Below are 21,047 nucleotides of genomic sequence, written 5' to 3' on the forward strand. Positions count from 1 at the left end.
GTCTGGTGTTTGGGTGCACTTTGGATTCCCTTTAAGCTATAATGGTGATGGCAAGAGAGTGGTGGATAAAAAAACAACGGTATGTCGCATCTGCAACATGACAGGGTACACCAGCGGGAATATATAAAAAAAAAAAAAAAAACAGCGGGAATATCTGGGATATATGCGTCAGTACTATCTGGGAAAAGACGAAAAAAAGGAGAAACATGCACGCAGCAAACTATCCCTGCAGCATTTAGACACTATAGCTTACAGGGAATCCAACCCAAACACCAGACCTGTTGGTTATTTTAGGATCTTATATTTCTGGTCTGTTAAATGCATTAGACATTTTGCAACGAGCATTCAGCGCGTGCTGAGTGAGCGAGCGCCTTAGGGGCCGTTCACATATCGTGCCTAAAAACGCATGGAAAACGCTAAGCGCGTCTTTCTCCTCCTTTCCAAAGCGCTTGGGCAGAAGCGCTCATGAGGCGTCTGTCTTTGCTAAGCAACAATGACGTGCTCTCTCCATGAGACGCGGAAATTTCAGCGAAGGATAAATGGATTTGCAGCTCTAAAAATCGCTTGCAGTAGCTCTGCTACTGAATTTATTTCAAAATTGCAATCCATATACAACTATGATCAGCTGTTCCTTCATCTTGGCTGAGCTCTCAACGTTGTTACGGGAAAGGATGAAGCTGATTGGTTGGTTCTTGTCACATGACCCGCGGTGCGCTTGCGGCATTCTGAAAAGTTGAGATGTTTTTACATTTTGCTGTATCTAAAACGTATCGAACCGAACCGAACCGAACCGTGACATCAGTGTATCGTATCGAACCGAACCGTGAATTTTGTGAACCGTTACACCCCTAACATATATATATGCTCCCCCAAACACCTGAAAAGTAGTGTAGACATATTCCTGTCATCTTTCACAGCGCACTGCACACTTCACAGTTTCACACAGAAAAACACTGATTATTCATTATCAAGAATGACTAAAACCCTTCCCATAGGTAATGAATCAGTAACCAGTTGACGAGGCAAATTTACCCAGTGTGCAAAAGGGACATCAAAATCAGCCTTGAGGGAAAACAAAGATTTGCAAAGTCTGTTTTCAGTAAGATTACCAGAACTAAAAGAGGACACATTCACTCTGTACGAACCCACAGTGGTTTTTTTTTTTTTTTGTCCTTAACGCAGAAGCCCTGATCTAGATTATATAAGGAAGCTGAAAAGGACTCTGCTAATATTTATTTCTGCACTGTGATGGACAGGCTTGGTATGTATTTCATTCTCTGTGTTCCTTTACTTCGACTTTGTGCTCTTGAAACAAAGTTTACTTTCTGTTCCAAACGTTTGAATGAATATATTTATGTGTTCTGCAAAACCAATAATACTATGCATGATTTCTTACTCATTTTTTTTATATTTATACTGTTTGTTGCAACAATTAACGAGAATAAAGTTCACTTTGATGTCCCTTCAAGTGTTTCATGAGACTGTGTAAATCTGTATGTTTATATATTAGGTATGGGGGGGGGTGACATGACCCAGATCAGACTCAAACTGAGGCACCAATGAACGTTGCATCCAACTCTGACTTCTTTTGAGCTTGTGTATCGTAGCCTGGTTTTCTCAAAGGATTTTGCTGTATCACTCAGACATGTTGTCAGTGTGCTAGATCCTCAAAAGGAGAAGATGCAAAGTGTTGAGTTGATTTGAGGTTAATGAGTGAACAGATGTAAACAGAACAGGACAGTTAGTAACAGGAAGTTGGTGTACCACAGGAAGTAGATAATGTGTCAGATCCACCTGTCTACTTTCACACAGCTCTAAAAACCTGGAAATGACCTGGTTGTTTTGAACTGATGTAGCAGTTGGCTATGTTACATGCCTGGGCTATTAAAATGAAAGCTCTGTGTCTTTATTTATTTCTTAAAGTTTTACAGACTTATTTATTGAACCATTATGTTCATCTATCAGACCTCCATTCAGCTCCATCCACCACTGACACCATCCTGCAGGGTCCCAGCACCGCTCTTACAAATAAGTATAGATATTTTTTAAATGTCCACTTTCTTTTTTTTTTCTCCAGTACTCACAAGTTTTGTTTGTTTTTCAGTTGCCTTGAAGTATGACTTTAATATTCAAAAATATGAATGCTTTCTTTTTTAGTATTTACGCTGCTGTTATTAAGGTGTTCAAGGGAGAGGAACTACAGCCGAATGAACTGTACAGCTTGAATGAAAATACTAGGTATAAACTAAACAAGATGCAATATCTCATTTTAAATGAATGTGTAATAACTACATTAAGCAGCTATTTGCTATCACCCATGCAGGTGGCTTCTGAGGACAGATATGGGGTACTTTATCAAAGAATATTTTCAGGTGCTTTAGTGTGTCAGAGCCCTGGTGTTCTTCGTCTGGTAAAACAAGTAAAAAATAAATGCATTACTAGGAAAAGAAAAAAACATGCTAATATTGCTTCATGTGATTATTTGCAGAATCAGACTTTGACCAAAGGTCTATCAATCATTTTGGATGAGATTCAGAAGCATGAAGGTGAGACAAGATGTGGTGGATCTGCTGTTTGTGTCCATCATTAAAGCTAGTCTTTAACATGATCTTTTGCCCTCAGGAGAGAGACAGCTGTTTGTTTTGGCCCAGGTGTGGGATAGGTTTTTCACAGAGATTCTGCCAACGCTGCAGGCTATTTTATATCCTCTGCAGGTAAATCTACTTGTGAACTTGACATTCCTTAGCAAATTGTTGTGATTCAAACACTACAAAGCACTTTACAATTGGAATTTTTCTAACAATGTACAAGTCTTTACTGACTTTAACTATGCAACCTCATGTCATGCCAAACCCGTAAGATGTTATGTTGATCTCCTGAATATAAATTTAGATAATTTTGATGAAATCTGAGAGCTTTCTGGCCCTGTAGACAGCAATGCAACTACCACATTCAAGGCCCAGAAATGTAGTAAGGACATCGATAAAATAATCCATGACATTAGTGGTCCAATCTTCATTTTATGAAGCAGTACAAGAATACTATTTGTGCGCAAATAAAAAAATATGTGCATAAAAAGTTTTCTTGTAAAACTAATGTTGAACCATCGATGTCACATGGACTATTAATAATGTCCTTACAACCTTTTTGGGGCTTGACTGTGATAATTCCCTTTGTGTCTATACAGGGTCAGAATTCTCTCGGATTTCATCAAAAGTATATGAATTAGTGTTCTGAAAATGAACAAAGATCTTACAGGTTAGGAACGACATGCGGGTGAGTAATGACGGTATTTTCACTTTATGTGAACTGTCCTTTGAAGTGTCCTTTAAGTATTAATTTATTTAAAAAAAAACAAAAAAAAAAACAAAACAAGAAAGTAGTAATGTTAAATAGACTAGTGAGTTTTAACAGTATTATGCATAATTATATATATATATTTTAAAACCTTTGTGGTTAATTCAATTGCGGTGGATTTTGATTCTGCTTGAAATGTAGTTTCTCTCTCTGATTCTATATGCAGGGGCAGGAGTTGACGGTGAGACAGATGGCTCTTCTAGGTTTCAGGGATCTGGTCCTATTGAAGCTCTCTCTGGGTGACCTGCTGTGCAAGGATCTGTCTCTCATCCCAGCATGCATCACACAAATGCTACTTGTGCTACAGGTGAACATTAACCACAAACACATGCTGAATGGCCACCTGTTTAAGCGTTTCTATTGTTCATGGCTGTTCTTGTCTGTGTAGGGAATTCAGGAATCCAGAGGCCCATCAAAGCAATATTGCCAACTTGAGAGTCTGGTGGCGCTAGTGGTCAGACCCTACTTATGGAACTGCAGACACACAAGTAGGACAACCGAGATTGATTCATTATAGTTTAATCTAACCCCAAAGTTAGCCATTTCCCCAACCACAAATTAACAATGTTATTTCACCCCAAAAAACAATCACCCCCATGTTGTTCCAAATTCACATGACTTGACGGTTAAAACCCCAGTCTTAATTTACTTAAAATGCCCCTTTTGTGCTCCATGCAATAAAGTTCTACAGGTTTGGGATGTCATAAAGGTTGCAGCCCCTTTAACTTTGGTTAAGAATCTGTGACTTTCTCACACTCTTGTAGCCTGCACTGAACAAAGCACCAAAACAGCACAAGTGACTCATCCTGAGATAAGGATTACTCATCACATCTCTGAAGACTCTCTGCTGTCCCCTGTAGTAGAACAGGAAGGGGAGATGTACCTCGAGCGAGTGGGAAACCTACGACGCCACAGTGTGACAAATGCTCATTCAGACATTCAGCTGCTCACTGTTACCAGTAGAATTTACACTGGGGTGGACGACAGCTGCCAAACCATGGAAAGAAAGACAGAAACTATCTGACATTCAATAATTTATAAAGACAAACATTAAAACATCTGAGCACTGTATATTGTGATGTAAAAAACATGATATGAAAAAATAGTTGTCAGAATTCCAGTGTCAATATAATTATCAGATTAACTCGCATATATTAGTCCATCTGATTAAAGAAAAGGTATTCATACTTTGTCAAAGTTTTTCAATGAAGCACGTTGAACATTCACACACTATTAAGCAGTTAGGTGACTTTGGTAAAAAAAAATAAAAAAATAAAAATAAAATAAAGGCATGTCTTGTTTATAGGCTAAGCTTGTTATGTACTGCACCTTTCAGAAATTTAGAGCAGCTGACATGTTTCTTTCAAGACAAAAATCTGGATTAAGGTGTGATCACATTCACTCTTGTTTCTTGTGTAAAATCCAGTTAACTGGGAATTTCGTAAGAGGGCGAAAGACTTCCCCAGGCAGATTCACTCCATTAACAAACAATGAGTTGGTTTTAAAAGGAATCCTTTGTGAGTTGCATCATTAACCATTTTTTTTATCGAAACTTAGCTAATGTGACCACATCTGAAGACATTTTGAAGGTGTTAATTGAACAATGCACGACCTTTAGTATAATCACAGTAAACACTGCTGCTCTGTACTAATGATACTTTAAATTGTCAGATCTTGTCAAATAAATGAAAAGTAAAGATTTTTTCCCTACTGTTGAGCAGGCAGAAAAGGCAGCAAAAATGAGCAGTTGAATGTAGTATTGTGAAAAGAATTTGTGAAAGCTAACACTTAGCACAAGCAGCACCATTAAAATGATAGTTTTACACTCTTTAGCTTGGTTGACAGGACATTCAGTGAATTTCTGATGCTAATCATATCTAGGGTTGTCCATTGATTGCACTGATTAAAAGGCTTTTGAGAAACAACATTTGTATATAAAACACTTCTCAACAGACATACGAGTTATGCAATTTTATAAAACGATCATTACTAAGCCTGGGGTACCATGAAGAGTCCAAAAGAAAGTCCAGGTTTCGCCACGTTTTCATTTCAGCAAAGTGTCTATGAGAACTTTAGGATGCAGGAGCGATATAGGAACTCAAAGTGAAGGTTCTGACCCCCGAGGTTGGACCCCTTCCCTCCTGAGGCTAGCGTCGAATCGTGGCGTGACCTCACAGCGCACCAACAGCACGTCGTCTTTCATATAGCCCCGCTGCCGCAAAGCCTGTAGATGCAGGAAAGTGACGTAGCCGAAACCCTTGGGGTTACGTTGCACAGTGGGCCTCTGGAAGGCCTGCAGGTCTGGCTTGGTCTCCATCACTTCCACGTGATGCTGCCCCTCGACCTGGTCCAACACTGCCAGTCGGATCATGCCCTGCAAGGGCCAGGAGAGCTGGCTGTCAAACTCACCCTGCATAGTGTGCACGAAAAGTGAGATGTAGTTGGAACAGCGTGGGGCGCTGGGAGTTTGGAGATGCAGTCGTAGGCAGAGTTTGTACCCCGGCCGGCCCGTGTAGAAAGGTGGGCTGTGGAGGACTATGGGTTGACCGGCTTCTTGGTTGCGCAGGTGAAGTGAGAAGTTCTCCAAGCGCCATACGTAGACGCCTTGATACTGCTGGGCTTCCAGCTCTCGGGTGGCATCCTCCAGTGTGCTCAGCTTCCGGCGTAGCTCTGTGACCTGGTTTTTCTGTGTCTCATTGTGGATGCACAGCTCGCGGATCTGTTGATCTTGACGAACCAGTCGGCCCTCCAGCTCCAAGACCGTTTCACGCAGGTTCATCAGCTCCTGTCTACACTGGCACGAATCTGGGGCTCGGGCAGAGGCCCCACGTTCATCTGACGAAGAGTGGGCACCAACTGAGGGCACTGGGCAGCTACTGAGAGTCTGGCTACGCAGAAACTCAGCCATGCAACGCATGTGCATCTGTGTAAATTCCTGCATGTGCTGGGCCAGTTCATTTCTTGGCATCTGTAATAATTTCCAGAGAAAAAAGTTCTCAAAGTCAAATATTTTTAAACAAGTCTCTTACAAGGCTGCATTTATGTGATCAAAAATACAGGAAAAACGGTTTTAAATAACTATTGTCTAGTTTATCAGTGTTGAAAACAATTGCACTGCTTTAATATTCTGTAGAAACTATGATACATATTTTTTCAGGTTTCTTTCATGAACAGAAATCTCAAAAGAACAGCAATTATTTGTCTTTACTGTCACTTTTGATCAATTTAATGCATCCTTGATGAAGTATTCATTCCTTACAAAACAAGCAATTTTCACTGTCCCCAGAATGCACTTAATTCAGAATGACAAAAAGCAAAGCATATGTTTTCGCAGTGTTATATAACAGGAATCTCATGGCCCACCTTCACATGACAACCAAAAGTACTGAAAGTACAGGCCACAGGAGCTTTCAGACAGTCTGTGTCACAGTGCAAGGCCAACTGAAACCGATAAGAACAGATTCATTCAGTTTTATAGTTTCACAATGAATAATCTGAAGTATCAAACAGAACAAATTACTGTTGTGCCTCTGGTCATGTGCATATTAGTGGCAAATCATCTGACACACCTGATCCCGAATAAGCTCCATTTCGCAATATTCACACACTGTATTGGCGAAAGGACAAATCTGTTCATGAATCTACACAAAAGAAGACAAATGTTTCAGACACTAATGTTAGACAGTGCTATCGGTAGCCAAAACTATATAAATGTTTAACAATATTTTTTAAAAATACTAAATTAAAAGATTTTTACAATAATAAAACTATTTAAAAAATAACGTAGAAATAAAGCAAAATACAAATGATGAAAGTAAATGAAATGAAAATATACAAAAACGATAATTAAATATGATTAAATAATAGAATAGAATCTTTCAGAACCACTTTAACCAAATCTAAACATATCCTGTGTGTGAACAGGAAACAAGGGTTTTCACCTGTTTATTAGCAAACACGAAGCTCCCTGCACAGGCAGGGCAGGTCATACGCCGCTGTAAACACTGCTCACTCTTGTGTTCATCCAGATGGCTCTTACGAACAGATTCCAGACACTGAGGACACTGCACTGTGGCAAACTTGCACTGAGACGAGTGTTTCTGAGGAAGAGAGAATGCAACAACACAATTAAACAAGTTGCCACCATGAGAACTGTGATTCAGCAAGACTCCACACTAATGCCATTCATGAAAGGTCTGGCTCTCTGAGGAGCGGATGCGTAACATAGCCATGGACTGTTTTAATTAAGATTTTAAGTTGAAATATCTTGGGTCCCATAAGTTCTTTTTTTAACCATATTTGATCTTTATTGTTTGGTTTCTGCATAGATCTGCACATTTGTCTCTCTTAAACATGAATCAGTGGGCGGGGCTAAACAAGCAGTGATCTAAAGCTGCGGAGGGGGTGCTTATCCATGTTATTACATCATAGACAACGTTCCAAAAGTTGCCGTTTTGGCTTTTAGACTAAAAAGAAAGTTTTGAGTTCTGAAACTTACAGACTGTTTTTATAGTACAGTAACCTCTTATATGTCCAAAGTGAATTTTGTTTTTTCAGTTCATGACCTTTAAAGGGTTAGTTCACCCAATGTCCAGAAAGGTAAGAAAAACATCATCAAAGTAGTCCATGTGACATCAGAGGGTCAGTTAGAATATTTTGAAGCATCGAAAATACATTTGGGTCCAAATATAGCAAAAACTACGACTTTATTCAGCATTGTCTTCCCTTCCGTGTCTGTTGTGAGAAAGTTCAAAACAAAAAAGTTTGTCATATACAGTTTGCGAACGAATCATTAGATGTAACCGGATCTTTTTGAACCAGTTCACCAAATCAAACTGAATCGTTTTAAACGGTTCACATCTCCAATATGCATTAATCCACAAATGACTTAAGCTGTTAAGTTTTTTAATGTGGCTGACACTCCCTCCGAGTTCAAACAAACCAATATCCCGGAGTAATTCATTTACTCAAACAGTACACTGACTGAACTGCTGTGAAGAGAGAACTGAAGATGAACACCGAGCCAAGCCAGATAATGACTCGTTCACGAGTCAAGAACCGGTTCTGTCAGACGCGTCCGATTCGTGAACCGAGGAGCTGATGATACTGCGCATGTGTGATTCAGCGTGAAGCAGACCAACACACAGAGCGTCTGAACCGAACTGATTCTTTTGGTGATTGATTCTGAACTCATTATGTGCTAGTGTTATGAGTGCGGGTAAACCGAAGGCTTGAATGAAGGGCAATCATCGCCAATGACGTCATTACGTCAAGCGCAAAACAACCGGTGAACCGTTTTCTTCAACCGGTTTATTGAATCGAACTGTCCGAACCGTATATCACAAACTGATTTGTTTTGAACTCTCTCACAACAGACACAGAAGAGAAGACAATGCTGAATAAAGTAGTAGTTTTTGCTATTTTTGGACCAAAATGTATTTTCGATGCTTTAACAAATTCCAACGGACCCTCTGATGTCACATGGACTACTTGTCACATGTTTTTCTTACCTTCCTGGAAATGGACAGTATACCGTACACACAGTTTCAATGGAGGGACTGAGAGCTCTCGGACTAAATCTAAAATATCTTAAACTGTGTTCAGAAGATAAACGGAGATCTTAGGGGTTTGGAACGACATGAGAGTGAGTTATTAATTACATCATTTTGATTATTGGGTAAACTAACCCTTTAAGTAAAGAAATTTTGTTTAAAAAAGGCATTTGGCATTATCAGACTGTATGGCAGTTCTTGTTGAAGACTTGTTGATCAAAAAAAAAAAAGGCTGCATTTTTTGTGCTGCCTGCAGGTTACCATGATAATAAGCATGCATGCTATTTTTGGTGCGACTTACCCGACAGAATTATTATTAAAAAAAAAAAAATTAATACAGCATTTAAAATACTTTTCCCATACCAAACCTTCAAATTTACCTCCAGTTGGCGCAATTCCATTTTATCACTGCATCCTTCATTAGGACATCGGACAGTAAGTGAGAGGATCTCTCGTTTGGCAAAGTTATCAGGGAAGAGCTGTTCCTCAAGCAGCACCTCATTGTCAACTGGACATTTCTGCCCCGTGTCCCTGCCAGGAAACAGGAAGTTATATTTGACATTTTTAACCCCATAAAGCCTGACACACAGTAATAGCCAAAAATCAAGAAATAGCCATTTGATTCTTTTCTTTTTCTTTTTTTTTTTTAAACGATGGAGCAATTTATTGAACCTTTAGACAAAATATTATAAATATATTGTTATTACATATTTAAAAAAAAAAAAAAAAAACTTGCATATGTTTCTGTTGAGTATCATATTTGATGAATCAGGTTTTTGTGGCTCTTATAGTTTTATATAGGTCAATATGGAGATCATATCTGACGGAAAAAAAACGTTTTAAAGCAATTTTACCTTGATCTAGTGCAGCTTGATATTTATGTGGCAAAATATCAAATACAGATAATATTTAAATGCTTAGTTCTATGATCAAACTTTTTTTTAATATATATATATACAAAAGTACACAAACGTACAAATACATTGTCTTAATAAATTAATCAAAAGCCTGATTTTTATTTTGGAATTATGTATGGATAATCAAGTAAACCTAAGTTCTTCAGTACACGAAGTGTTGAAATATTCTTGAAATATTACTAATAACATAGAAATTATTCTAACATTTATTTATTAAATTTGTTAAGATTTAAAACTAAAATAACAACCTGAAGGCATTTTTAGAATTATCCTAAAAGGCCTTTTACTAACGTGTAAACTACAAATAAAGTGACAGAAGGAATATAAGACTGTGTACAGCATTTTTTTCAGACAAGTTTTGATAATGTCGATAATTTAAGACACAGAAGGGTTAAGCACATGTTGATTTTTTTAAGTGACACTTAAAGTCACCTGATGGACTTCTTGATGCACGAGTTGCAGAATCGATGTCCACATGGAGTCTGTACAGCCGAGCGAAGACCCATCAGACAGATAGGGCACTCATACTTGCTCTCTAGCGGAGGGTCAAACTCCACGTCATAGCCTTGCTGGTCTGGAGGGATACTAGCGGAGACACTGATGGTGGAGGTGCTCTCTGTGGGGCTCAGATAGGCCTCCCTTTCTTTCTCCATGGCTGCTGCACAACCGGAGAGCTCACTATCACAGTAGGGCTCCACATCAAGGCTGAGCTTCTCCATGTCACTGCAAGCCATCTGTAATCACATCAAGAGAGTGTAATGTTGATGAGTGAAAAATAACACAATCATTCATACAACACATAAGTTATAGCAGCAACAAACAAACCCCCCACCCATATGATCTGGCTGCCACACAGAAACTGACCTCTATCTTTTACAGATGTCCACACGAGTATCATTTTAAAATCTTTAGAGCACCGAGGATGTGGTAAGAGATTATACATTAGGGAAAATGAAAAATCACAGAATGAGAGACTCAAGGCCTAATGATGGATTTATTAGTAAACTGTTGTTTCCTCGCGCAGTTCTGTTGGGCGGGTCTGAAAGGAGAAACTTCTGTCGCTCAACAATTGGAAAGGTACTTTTATGTAGCCCAAAATACCCATATTACACAGAGTGAACGTGAATATATAAATTTCAAAAGGTTACACTTATTATAAATGTACATCTTGAACTAAGTTCATGGTTAAAGTGAGTTAAAAAAAAGAAATCAGCTAACGTTAGACAGTCTACCGACAGATAAAGTTACATCATAAACTTTCCTGACGTCGCCTAAGGAAACACACTCTTTAATCCACATTATCGTTCTAGGACCGCAAACATATTGGTGTATAATAAATGATTCGATTACAGATTAACATTATTTGTAATAAATTTAATTTCATACCTTGCCTCAGTCCGGCCTCGCTGTCTACTACAACTTCCTGTATCTAAACATTAAGCGCACTTAGCTCAACGTCATTGGGTCAAATTCCCCTGCTAGAGCTGACCCCAGACCAGCTCTCACAACCCAATCCTCGCGAGATTCGCCGGTCAGCTCGATGATTCTGCTGCTCTCAGATCAGCGCTGATTCGATCAGAGCTGAAGGCGCGTTTTGTGATAAGATTATTGAAACCTGCATATTATAATCCAGAAGATGGCGCAGTTGCCTCTGATTTTAAAGCAACAAGCAACAAGTAGGTATCGCTGCAGCCCGGAGACCTCCAAGTGGGAGGAGCTTTTGCCGCAAGTGGGCTGGACTTCACGGAGAGCTCCAAGTGGGAGGAACTTTTGCCGCTAGTGGGCGGGACTTTACAAATGGGCGAGGTTTAAGCGGAAATTTCACATTGCGTCATTGCCGGGGTGCCCGCGAATGAGGAGGGCATAAAGTAGCGATACTAATGAAAAACAGATTTATTGTTTTTCATTGTAGTTTACATTTTATTAACAAGAGGTTATATAATTTTGTGACAGCTGCAAACATTCAAGTATATTAAATAATATAAATTTTATAATTATATCAGTATCAAGAAAATGAATGAGTAATTTAGAGCAATAAAATGTTTACTGTATGTTAATGTTTTTCTTTAATGCAAGTTTGAAATCTGAGGGAGAAATTATATTGTTTAGATTGTTACAACCCCCTTGGCTCTAGGTGAAACATTATAAAAAGCCACGCGTGGAAGTAAATGTACAAATAAACATTTAATTTAAAAAAAAAAAAGAAAAAAAATCTAAATAGTAATACAAGAATTAATAATAATAAAAAAAACTTTCCAAGACTTAAGAGGAAAATATTATTGGTACCAAAGTCCAATTTAAGACACTCTTTTCCCCATCTCCTTTTTATCACCAACTCAATCACAGGTAACACTCCACACCATTAAAAATTCTAATTTTATTTGTTATATGACATGCAAAAAGCAGTGAAATGTAGGTCTGGCATACTCTTTTTAGACTGTGCAAAAAAAAATTAAATAATGAAACAACAGGAAAAAATATACTGTATAAAATATACACAATATACTGTATTAAACTACTACACAGATGATTTGTAGAGATGCTACATAGAAACTGCTACACAGATGATGTGCAGAGATTTAGACAATGTGCAGTGAGGATGAGTTGCATAGTTAGGTTGTCAAAAAAGCAGTGTGCAGAGAGTTATTGGGTAGCCCTAAACAACCAGTCTATAAAGTTCAGTGTGTTTAATGTCCATGTTTAGTAGTCTGATAACATGAGGGAAGAAACTCCTCTGTTTTTGCCATCAGACTGCAGAAGCGTCTGTCTGACTGTAGCAGATGAAACAGTGGATTTCCAGGGTGGGTGGGGTCTTTAAGGATCTTAACAGCCCTAGATTTACATCTTCTGGTGTGGATGTCTTGCAGAGAAGGGGGAGATGTTCTGGAGATGCGCTCAGCTACTCTTTGCAGGGCATTTGAAGGTATTGAAGATGCTCACTCTCTCCACTGTGGTCCCGTTAATGATGATTGGGGTAGATCCACTGCTGCCTCAAATAGAAAAGAGTTATTGTAAAATATTATTACAATGTACAATATTACTGGTTCTACTGCATTTCTGAATAAATAAATGAAGGCCTGGTGAGCATCAGACTTCAAAACCATTACAAAATCTGTCCAACCCCAAACAGTCCTGTAGAACAGATATTTAAGGAACCTGAGGTTTTAACCAGCTTGATTTTTATCAGCATTGGAACACTTTGCTGCTGCTTTCACTCCAAGGCTATGGATTATATTTTTACTGGAATGAAGTGTCATTAATCACTAAACATTCAGTCCAATGACATCCTAAAATAATTCACTGTTGACAAGTTAACATTAACTAAAGTAAAATGCACATTTATGTGAGATGTCCACAGTATGTAATGTCATTTACATTCCAACATTTCTCATTTAGGACAGTCTCTGACCATACCCCTGGAGCAATTTTAGGGACAAGCGCTGTTGCAAATGTCCACCTTTAAAGTATGAACATAATTTATCCACACAAAGACCCACATACACACACATTAGTCAAAAATCTTCAGAAAAAATAAATGACACATCTTGATGCATAGAAAGAAAAAAAAAACAGTTTACAGGAAAGTGATCCTTTGGGTTTGCAGAGAGAGGCGGTAACCAGGTCACTGAAATGTAACTTCTGGCCACCCAGACTTGAACTTTCTGTAACACAAGGTTTACACATAAGGTTTTTGTTTGTTTGTGTTTCCTACAATGACAAAATTAATTCTACACCTGTTGATATGTAATGCATGGTAGTGGACACTGCAGTTAGCCTCATATATCCACTCTGTTATGATTATTAAATTGAAAAATGAATTTGGTAATTAAACCAAATGTTTCAATTGCATTACATTATTTGGATTAACGTTACACGTAAAAATAGATAACATTTTAAAAATATAACAGCAGGTTTTGAAACAATGACCAGCTTTGTTAAAGTCAAGCATTATCAGTTTGGAGAAGACTCATGTAAAGACTATTGTAACGAAGACTCATTCTTATAGAACACTGTACTAAATCTATTAATAGTTATTGATCGCTTAAATATGAGTGCAGTTATAATACATAGGCCTGCATATTTTACGTAACGTTAGTAACAATGCTTGCTTATGGTCTTCAGTGTCCGTAATCTGCAGCGTAAATCCTATTTGTATTGCAGAAATATTTAGCAGAAAAGGGTAACAGACACAATAAAGATGTAATTTATCTGTGCTGCTAATGCTGTCTTAACGTGCTCTCGGAATAATCGTAAATATGAGCTTTGAAGGTAAAAACTGCACATGAATGTCCTCCAATTTTCCAACTTGAATGCAATGAGCTTGTAATCATGATTTAACTACGTCAAGACTAAAACATCTACCGCCAAGATACTGCACTTTTTCACAACTTGTAATACGTTGTACAACTCTAAACTTACCCCTTCAAATTCCTCTTTCTTGACGCTGAAAAGCCTTGGGAAGTTGACGTCGTCTTTTTTTCTTTCTTTTTTTTTTTTTTTGGTGGGGGGGGGGATTCGCAGCGTGCATTAACACTGTGACATTAAATAAACCAATCAAAAGGCTCTGGAGGTTTGTACAGCCCACTTGGAGCTGAAGTCCCACCCATTTGGAGCTGACCCGCCCATTTGGAGCTGGCTCCGACCTCCGTTTATACCTATCTCACAAGCAAAGCGTTTTCACGTGATCGAAAACTCCCAGTTCACAACCATAGACAAACACTTTCGGGAATTCCGACATGGCGTGTAGTTACACTTTTAGTAGTAAAATGAGTAATGTCCAGCTGTGGATAAAGTACCTGAAAGCCATACTCATGTGTACTGCTTCAGATATCCTACCACAAAATAACTTTGGTGGAAGTTGAAATCACCGTTTAGAATATTACTTTAGTAAAAGTCTTAACGTATGTGATATTTATTGTAGATATTTATTAGGAAGTATTAAAAGTATTTTTTTTTTAATACATAAATTATTATTTTAAAAGTTTTTAAGTATTAAAAGTAAAAGAACAAGTAAATGCAATATGGAAAAGGAGTGTATATATGTATATATATATATATATATATATATATATATATATATATATATATATATATATATATATATATATATATATATATATATATATATATATATATATATATATATATATATATATATATATATATATATATAACATCTAGAATTCTAGAATCTGCGTCTGAAGTTACATTTAAATGTATTTTCACAGTTTAATGTATCTCAGAGGGGACATGGATACATTTAACCTGCAGTTACAGATGCATAAATAATTTTTTATTTAAACATAATATGTTGAATACTGATAATTTGAAATGATTTAAAACATGAAAAAAAAAAAAAAAATAGTAGAAATGTAAAAATTAAAAACGCTACTTGGTGGCAGCAAATGACTGTTAATGTCATTGAGATTCAACCGATTCTTCAAAAAGCTGATTCATTTAATAAGTAAACACCATCCATTGCTCAGAGATGCAAAATAGTGCTGTGAACTTTGTTTGGAATCATTTTCGTTTGCAAAATTGAGCAAAAACAGGCAATATTGTGTCTAAAATGTAAGTCACTTAATGCTAACTGTATGTGCGTCCACTCTGTTGAGATAAATTTAGCATAACAGAACAGTTCATTTTGCTGCTTGATATTGAACGTTGGTGTGTCTTATATTATTTTAATGTATGATCATAAACACAATAGATCGTAGTGCAAACCATTTTACCATTTACTGCACATAGTTATTCTCCTCGTTATTTACCTATAGCGGCTAATGAACCGGAAGTCTCACCCATGGGCTTACTTCCGCATTGAAGAAAAAGGTGTATGGATTAAGTTAACTATATAAAATTATATATAAAAAGCATACAGAAGCATTTTTTTATTTTAATAGACCAATAAATCACATGAATGCACTCTCTGTGTGTGATTTGGTGATACTCAATGTCAGATCGTACATCACTACTGTCACAGTTTCTCAAGGAGCGAGGTAATGAGGAGACGTGGAGATGCAGGAGATGCTTAACGTCGACTTTAATCAAACCAAAACCTTAGGGATACAAACACTGACAGACATGAAAACGTTTAACACCGGACGCTGGAGACAAGGAAACACAGGGCTTAAGTACAGGGAGTAAACTACATAACTAATCAAACACAGCTGGAAGTAATGGAGAACTAATCAGGGAACATAATGGGAACAGGAAACAGGAAGGACCAAATAAGGGCATGAGGAAGCACATGGGAAAACCAGGGCAACCAGGACAAACACAAATCAGGTCCATAACCCTGACAATTACTCCCCCTTCCCAGAAGGCATGTCCATGCTCCCCACAACATCCAAAAAGGAGGGGGGATGGGCATACCTGTTCCGGTACCCATGGCGGATCAGTCAACCTAGGAAGCCATGGCTGAGCAGACAGTTCAGGAGGCCATGTTTGAACAGGGAGCTCGGTAGGCATGGCGGAGCAGACAGACTAGGAGGCCATGGCGGAGCAGATAGTTCAGGAGGCCATATTTGAACAGGGAGCTCGGGAGGCATGGCGGAGCAGACAGACTAGGAGGCCATGGCGGAGCAGATAGTTCAGGAGGCCATATTTGAACAGGGAGCTCGGGAGGCATGGCGGAGCAGACAGACTAGAAGGCCATGGCGGAGCAGATAGTTCAGGAGGCCATATCTGAACAGAGAGCTTGGGAGACATGGCAGAGCAGACAGACTAGGAGGTAATGACAAAACACACTGTTCAGGAGGCCATGTTTGAAAATAGAGATCAGGAGCCATGGCAGAGCAGACAGACTAGGAGGCCATGGTGGAGCAGACAGTTCAGGAGGCCATGTTTGAACAGGGAGATCGGGAGCCATGGCAGAGCAGACAGACTAGGAGGCCATGGCGGAGCAGACAGTTCAGGTGGCCATGTTTGAACAGGGAGCTCGGGAGCCATGGCGGAGCAGATAGTTCAGGAGGCCATATTTTAACAGAGAGCTTGGGAGGCATGGCGGAGCAGACAGGCTAGGAGGCCATGGCAGAGCAGACAATTCAGGAGGCCTTGTTTGAATATGGGAGCTCGGGAGCCATGGCGGAGCAGACAGACTAGGAGGCCATGGTGGAGCAGACAGTTCAGGAGGCCATGTTTGAACAGTGAGCTCGGGAGCCATGGCGGAGCAGACAGACTAGGAGGCCATGGCGGAGCAGACAGTTCAGGAGGCCATGTTTGAACAGTGAGCTCGGGAGGCATGGCGGAGCAGACAGACTAGGAGGCCAGGGCGGAGCAGACAGTTCAGGAGACCATGTTTGAACAGGGAGCTGGGGAGCCATGGCAGAGCAGACAGACTAGGATGCCAAGGAGGAACAGACAGTTCAGGAGGCCATGTTTGAACAGGGAGCTTGAAAGCCATGGCAGAGTAGACAGACTATGAGGCCATGACGGAGCAGACAGTTCAGAAGGCCATGGTGAAACAGGGAGTTCAGCAGTCATGGTGGAGCAGACAGTTCAGGAGGTCATGAATAGGGACCTCGGGGGCAGGGAACCTCTGCACTCGACCGGCCTCCAGTGATGGACCTCTACTACATTCCACAGCCCCCCATATAAAACTGTAGGGAGAATATTGTCTTTAGAGGCCTTCTGTAGGCCTAACTCGGGAACTGTAGCCCACCCTGTGCTTGACTTGGGGACTGGAGCCCTCCTTGGTCTGGACATGAAAACTGGAGCACTTTCTGTGCTAGACTCTGGGACTGGAACACTCTCTGGGCTAAACTCGGGAACTGGAACCATTTCTGGGCTAAACTCTGGGACTGGAACTAGCAGACAGACTAGAAGGCCATGGCGGAGCAGACAGTTCAGGATGCCATGTTTGAACAGGGAGCTTGGGAGGCATGGCAGAGCAGACAGACTAGGAGGCCATGACAGAGCAGACAGTTCAGGAGGCCATGGCGGAGCAGACAGTTCAGGAGGCCATGTTTGAACAGGGAGCTCGGGAGCCATGGCAGAGAAGACAGACTAGGAGGCCATGGCGGAACAGACAGTTCAGGAGGCCATGTTTGAAGAAGGAGCTCGGGAGCCATGGTTAAGCAGACAGTTCAGGAAGCCCTCTGTGAACAGGGAGCTTGAAAGCCATGGCAGAGCAGACAGGCTACCAGGCCATGGTGGAGCAGGCAGTTCAGAAGGCCATGGTGAAACAGGGAGCTCGGGAGTCATGGTGGAGCAGACAGCTCAGGAGGCCGTGAAGAGGGAACTCAGGGGGCAGGGAACCTCTGCACTTGACCGGCCTCCAGGGATGGACCTCTACAACATCTCACAGCCTCCCAAATAAAACGTTGGGGAGAATATTGTCTTTAGAGGCCATCTGTAGGCCTAACTCGGGAACTGTGTCCCAGCCTGTGCTTGACTTGAGGACTGGAGCCCTCCTTGGTCTGGACATTGTGGAAAGTCATGGCCTAGTGGTTAGAGAGTTTGACTCCTAACCCTAGGGTTGTGGGTTCGAATCTCGGGCTGGCAGTACCACTACTGAGGTTCCCTTGAGCAAGGCACCGAACCTGCAACTCCTCCTCGGGCACCGCAGCATGAATGGCTGCCCACTGCTCCGGGTGTGTGTTCATAGTGTGTGTGTGTGTGTGTGTGTGTGTTAACAGCTTTGTGATGGATACCAATTCTGATTATGGGTTGAATGTCACTTCACTTCATTCACTCACTCACAGGTGAACTGGAGCACTTTCTGGGCTAAACTCAGGGACTGGAGTCTCTCTGGGATAAATTCTGGGACTGGAACCCTCTGTGGGATAAACTTGGGGACTGGAGTCCTCTGTGGACTAAACTCAGGAACGGGAACTCTTTGGGCTGGAACCCACCCTGGAGCGCTGGAGGCTGGAGCCGACACTGGAGCCAGCTCTGGGGCTAGTATGAGGGCTGAGATCAGTCTTTTTCTTGACTTGGACGCTTTCCAGACACCAGAGGATCCTTTCCCTCCAGCTCAGTCCTGTGGTGTCTGGGAGGTCCATGGGGCAATAGCAATTGGCCCCAATCCAGAACAGAGAGTTTAGCATGGTGTTGTCCAGCGCTGTTTTTGCGGCGATCCCGCAGAACTCCCATGCATGCTCCACAAAGAGGAGATCCCTGCAGACTAGGACAGAGAAGCAAGTGGCTATTTCCATGCCGCAGGAGGAAAACAAGTGAAAACAAAAAGACTTTCAAAAAACAAGGAAACAAAACAGGGAGAAGGGGTGCTACTTACTATACTGTTTTGGTTCGGTGTCCTGTCACAGTTCCTCAAGGGGAAAGGGAACGAGAATACGTGGAAATGCAAGAAATGCTCTACATCGACTTAAATCAAACCAGAACCACAGGGATACAAACAGTGACAGACGTGAAGATGTTCAACACCAGATGCTGGAAACAAGGAAACACAAGACTTAAGTACAGGGAGTAAAATAAATAATTAATAAGACACAGCTGGAACTAATGGAGATCTTATCAGAGAACGTAATGGGAAACAGGAAGGACCAAATAATGGCATAAGGAAACATGTGGGAAATCAAGGACATAGAGTACATGGAACAAAGACAAACACAAAATAGGTCCATAACACTGACAACTACAACAGCACTTATTGTAATATCTCAGACAATATACTGTATATCGCAATATACTATATTTTGGCAAACCCAAGACCACTGATTCATCAAATCTACTTTTATTTTGTAGTAAGTTACGAATATACTTCGGGAAAATGTATTGGAGTAAAAGTATAAATTTTAATTAGGAAATATAGTGGCGTAAAAGTGGTAGTTGGCAAAAATATAAGTAAAAGTAAATTACAGATACTCCCCAAAACACTTAGGCTACTGTAACCAAGTATTATTACTTCGTTACATTACACCACTGGTAATGATAACTAATGCTGTCCAGAAGTTGCCTTTATAGATAACTTGATAGATAAGATAAGTTGACAGATAATTGTAATGTCAAGCCTTGTCTGGCCAACCACATGTTATTGTCTTGATAAAGTAACCTCAAATTTGAATATACTTGAATTGTCTTCATAAAAATATTGCAAAACATAACAATTTACCAAACATAGTTTAAAGTCAATCAGTCTACTCCTTGAAAAAAAATATGATTGTATATACAATTATGTAAAATTAATAAATAAATACATAAATAAGTAAAATAATCATGACATATAATAAGTGTTGTGATAAACCATTTTTGATTGAAAATGGTGTATGTTGCTTAATATTTGGCTGAACTTTTGTGGGCATGAATAGCCTATATTCTTAATTTCAAAGAAAATTAAGTTTAAACTCTTAATGTCAAAAAAAGTTAAATATTCAGAAATCAGTATAGATAATGTGGACTAACTTGTTTTATTTGTTATTTTGAACACAAGGCACTCACCTAAAAATATGACACTTCATCATGTGTAATTTATGTGACAGCAAGGCAGTTTCAAGCAAACTGAAACATAGAGTGCACAAAACAGTTGTGTGATATTATAATATATTATTACTTAAACAGAATGCTTTTAAATACATTACATAGGCCTATGTGCTGGAAATGTCACTGTGATAGAAATGTTCATAACTTTCTGAAAAAGAAAAAGCAAATGACAAAATTCTCCTGTGATGCATGTATGTTGTATATTGTTTGTGAGAGTGTGAAAAGTGTGTTTTAAATGTCTTTATTTGCTTAAAGTACACAGGGTCAAATGCCCATAGCTGAAGAAGCACCCAAGCATGAAATGTATTCACTCCTGCCAGTGAGGTAGGACTCAAGTCAGAGATGTGCAGTTGCTGTGACGCACAGTTCAGAAAAGGTGGACCTGAGAATTTGGTGATTCACCTTGTCAAAGTGTCTGTTCTGGCTTTCTAGTTATGTATAATGGAAATTTGTTCATTTTTAATTATTAATAGCTTGCTGTGAAAAGTTAGTGGCTTTATAAAACCACTAAAATATCGGATGTTTACATTTTATTGGAAAGCTTTACATAATTTACCAATTTAGCATATGGTTGTTTTTAGAGACACATTTATTTAAAAAACTATGTCTTCCTGATTCTGAGACGATGCACACATATGTTAGTAGGTACAGATGCACCATGATATATGAATGCCATTTCTAATCAAAGATCTTGATGTCAGCACTATCTTTTTTTAAGTCCTCTGAGGACTGAGCATTGACTTGTAAGTACATTTTTGCCAGTCAGTTTGTAGCCTGATCA

General features: G+C 39.6%; 2 protein-coding genes and 1 long non-coding RNA gene across 4 annotated transcripts; 1 reads left to right on the forward strand and 2 right to left on the reverse strand.

Moving 5' to 3' along the window:
- The first annotated feature begins 874 nt into the window (after positions 1-874).
- On the forward strand, positions 875-4,408 carry LOC113106243 (proline-rich protein 5-like). 2 transcript variants are annotated; one of them, XM_026267955.1, is made up of 9 exons: positions 879-1,261; positions 1,966-2,032; positions 2,158-2,238; positions 2,324-2,372; positions 2,489-2,546; positions 2,623-2,714; positions 3,524-3,664; positions 3,746-3,845; positions 4,122-4,408. In XM_026267955.1, the coding sequence occupies exons 1-9, from the start codon at positions 1,249-1,251 to the stop codon at positions 4,379-4,381; spliced, it is 861 nt and encodes a 286-aa protein (XP_026123740.1). In that variant the 5' UTR covers positions 879-1,248; the 3' UTR covers positions 4,382-4,408. The 2 variants fall into 2 exon arrangements, with proteins under 2 accessions (XP_026123739.1, XP_026123740.1); XM_026267954.1 differs by having other exon boundaries at positions 875-1,261; positions 2,158-2,546.
- traf6 (TNF receptor-associated factor 6) lies at positions 4,379-11,320 on the reverse strand. Its single transcript, XM_026267949.1, has 7 exons — positions 11,213-11,320; positions 10,259-10,560; positions 9,290-9,440; positions 7,299-7,457; positions 6,927-6,998; positions 6,721-6,798; positions 4,379-6,325 (listed from the first exon to the last, which is right to left on the reverse strand). Exons 2-7 carry the CDS (start codon positions 10,558-10,560, stop codon positions 5,456-5,458), a joined length of 1,632 nt encoding a protein of 543 aa, XP_026123734.1. The 5' UTR covers positions 11,213-11,320; the 3' UTR covers positions 4,379-5,455.
- A 781-nt stretch (positions 11,321-12,101) lies between these two features.
- On the reverse strand, positions 12,102-14,483 carry LOC113106246 (uncharacterized). Its single transcript, XR_003292463.1, has 3 exons — positions 14,246-14,483; positions 13,405-13,488; positions 12,102-12,812 (listed from the first exon to the last, which is right to left on the reverse strand). It is a non-coding gene; the product is annotated as an uncharacterized LOC113106246 (long non-coding RNA).
- Between the last annotated feature and the right edge of the window lie 6,564 nt (positions 14,484-21,047).

Source organism: Carassius auratus, chromosome 7 (assembly GCF_003368295.1).
Source record: "Carassius auratus strain Wakin chromosome 7, ASM336829v1, whole genome shotgun sequence".
Taxonomy (NCBI): domain Eukaryota; kingdom Metazoa; phylum Chordata; class Actinopteri; order Cypriniformes; family Cyprinidae; genus Carassius; species Carassius auratus.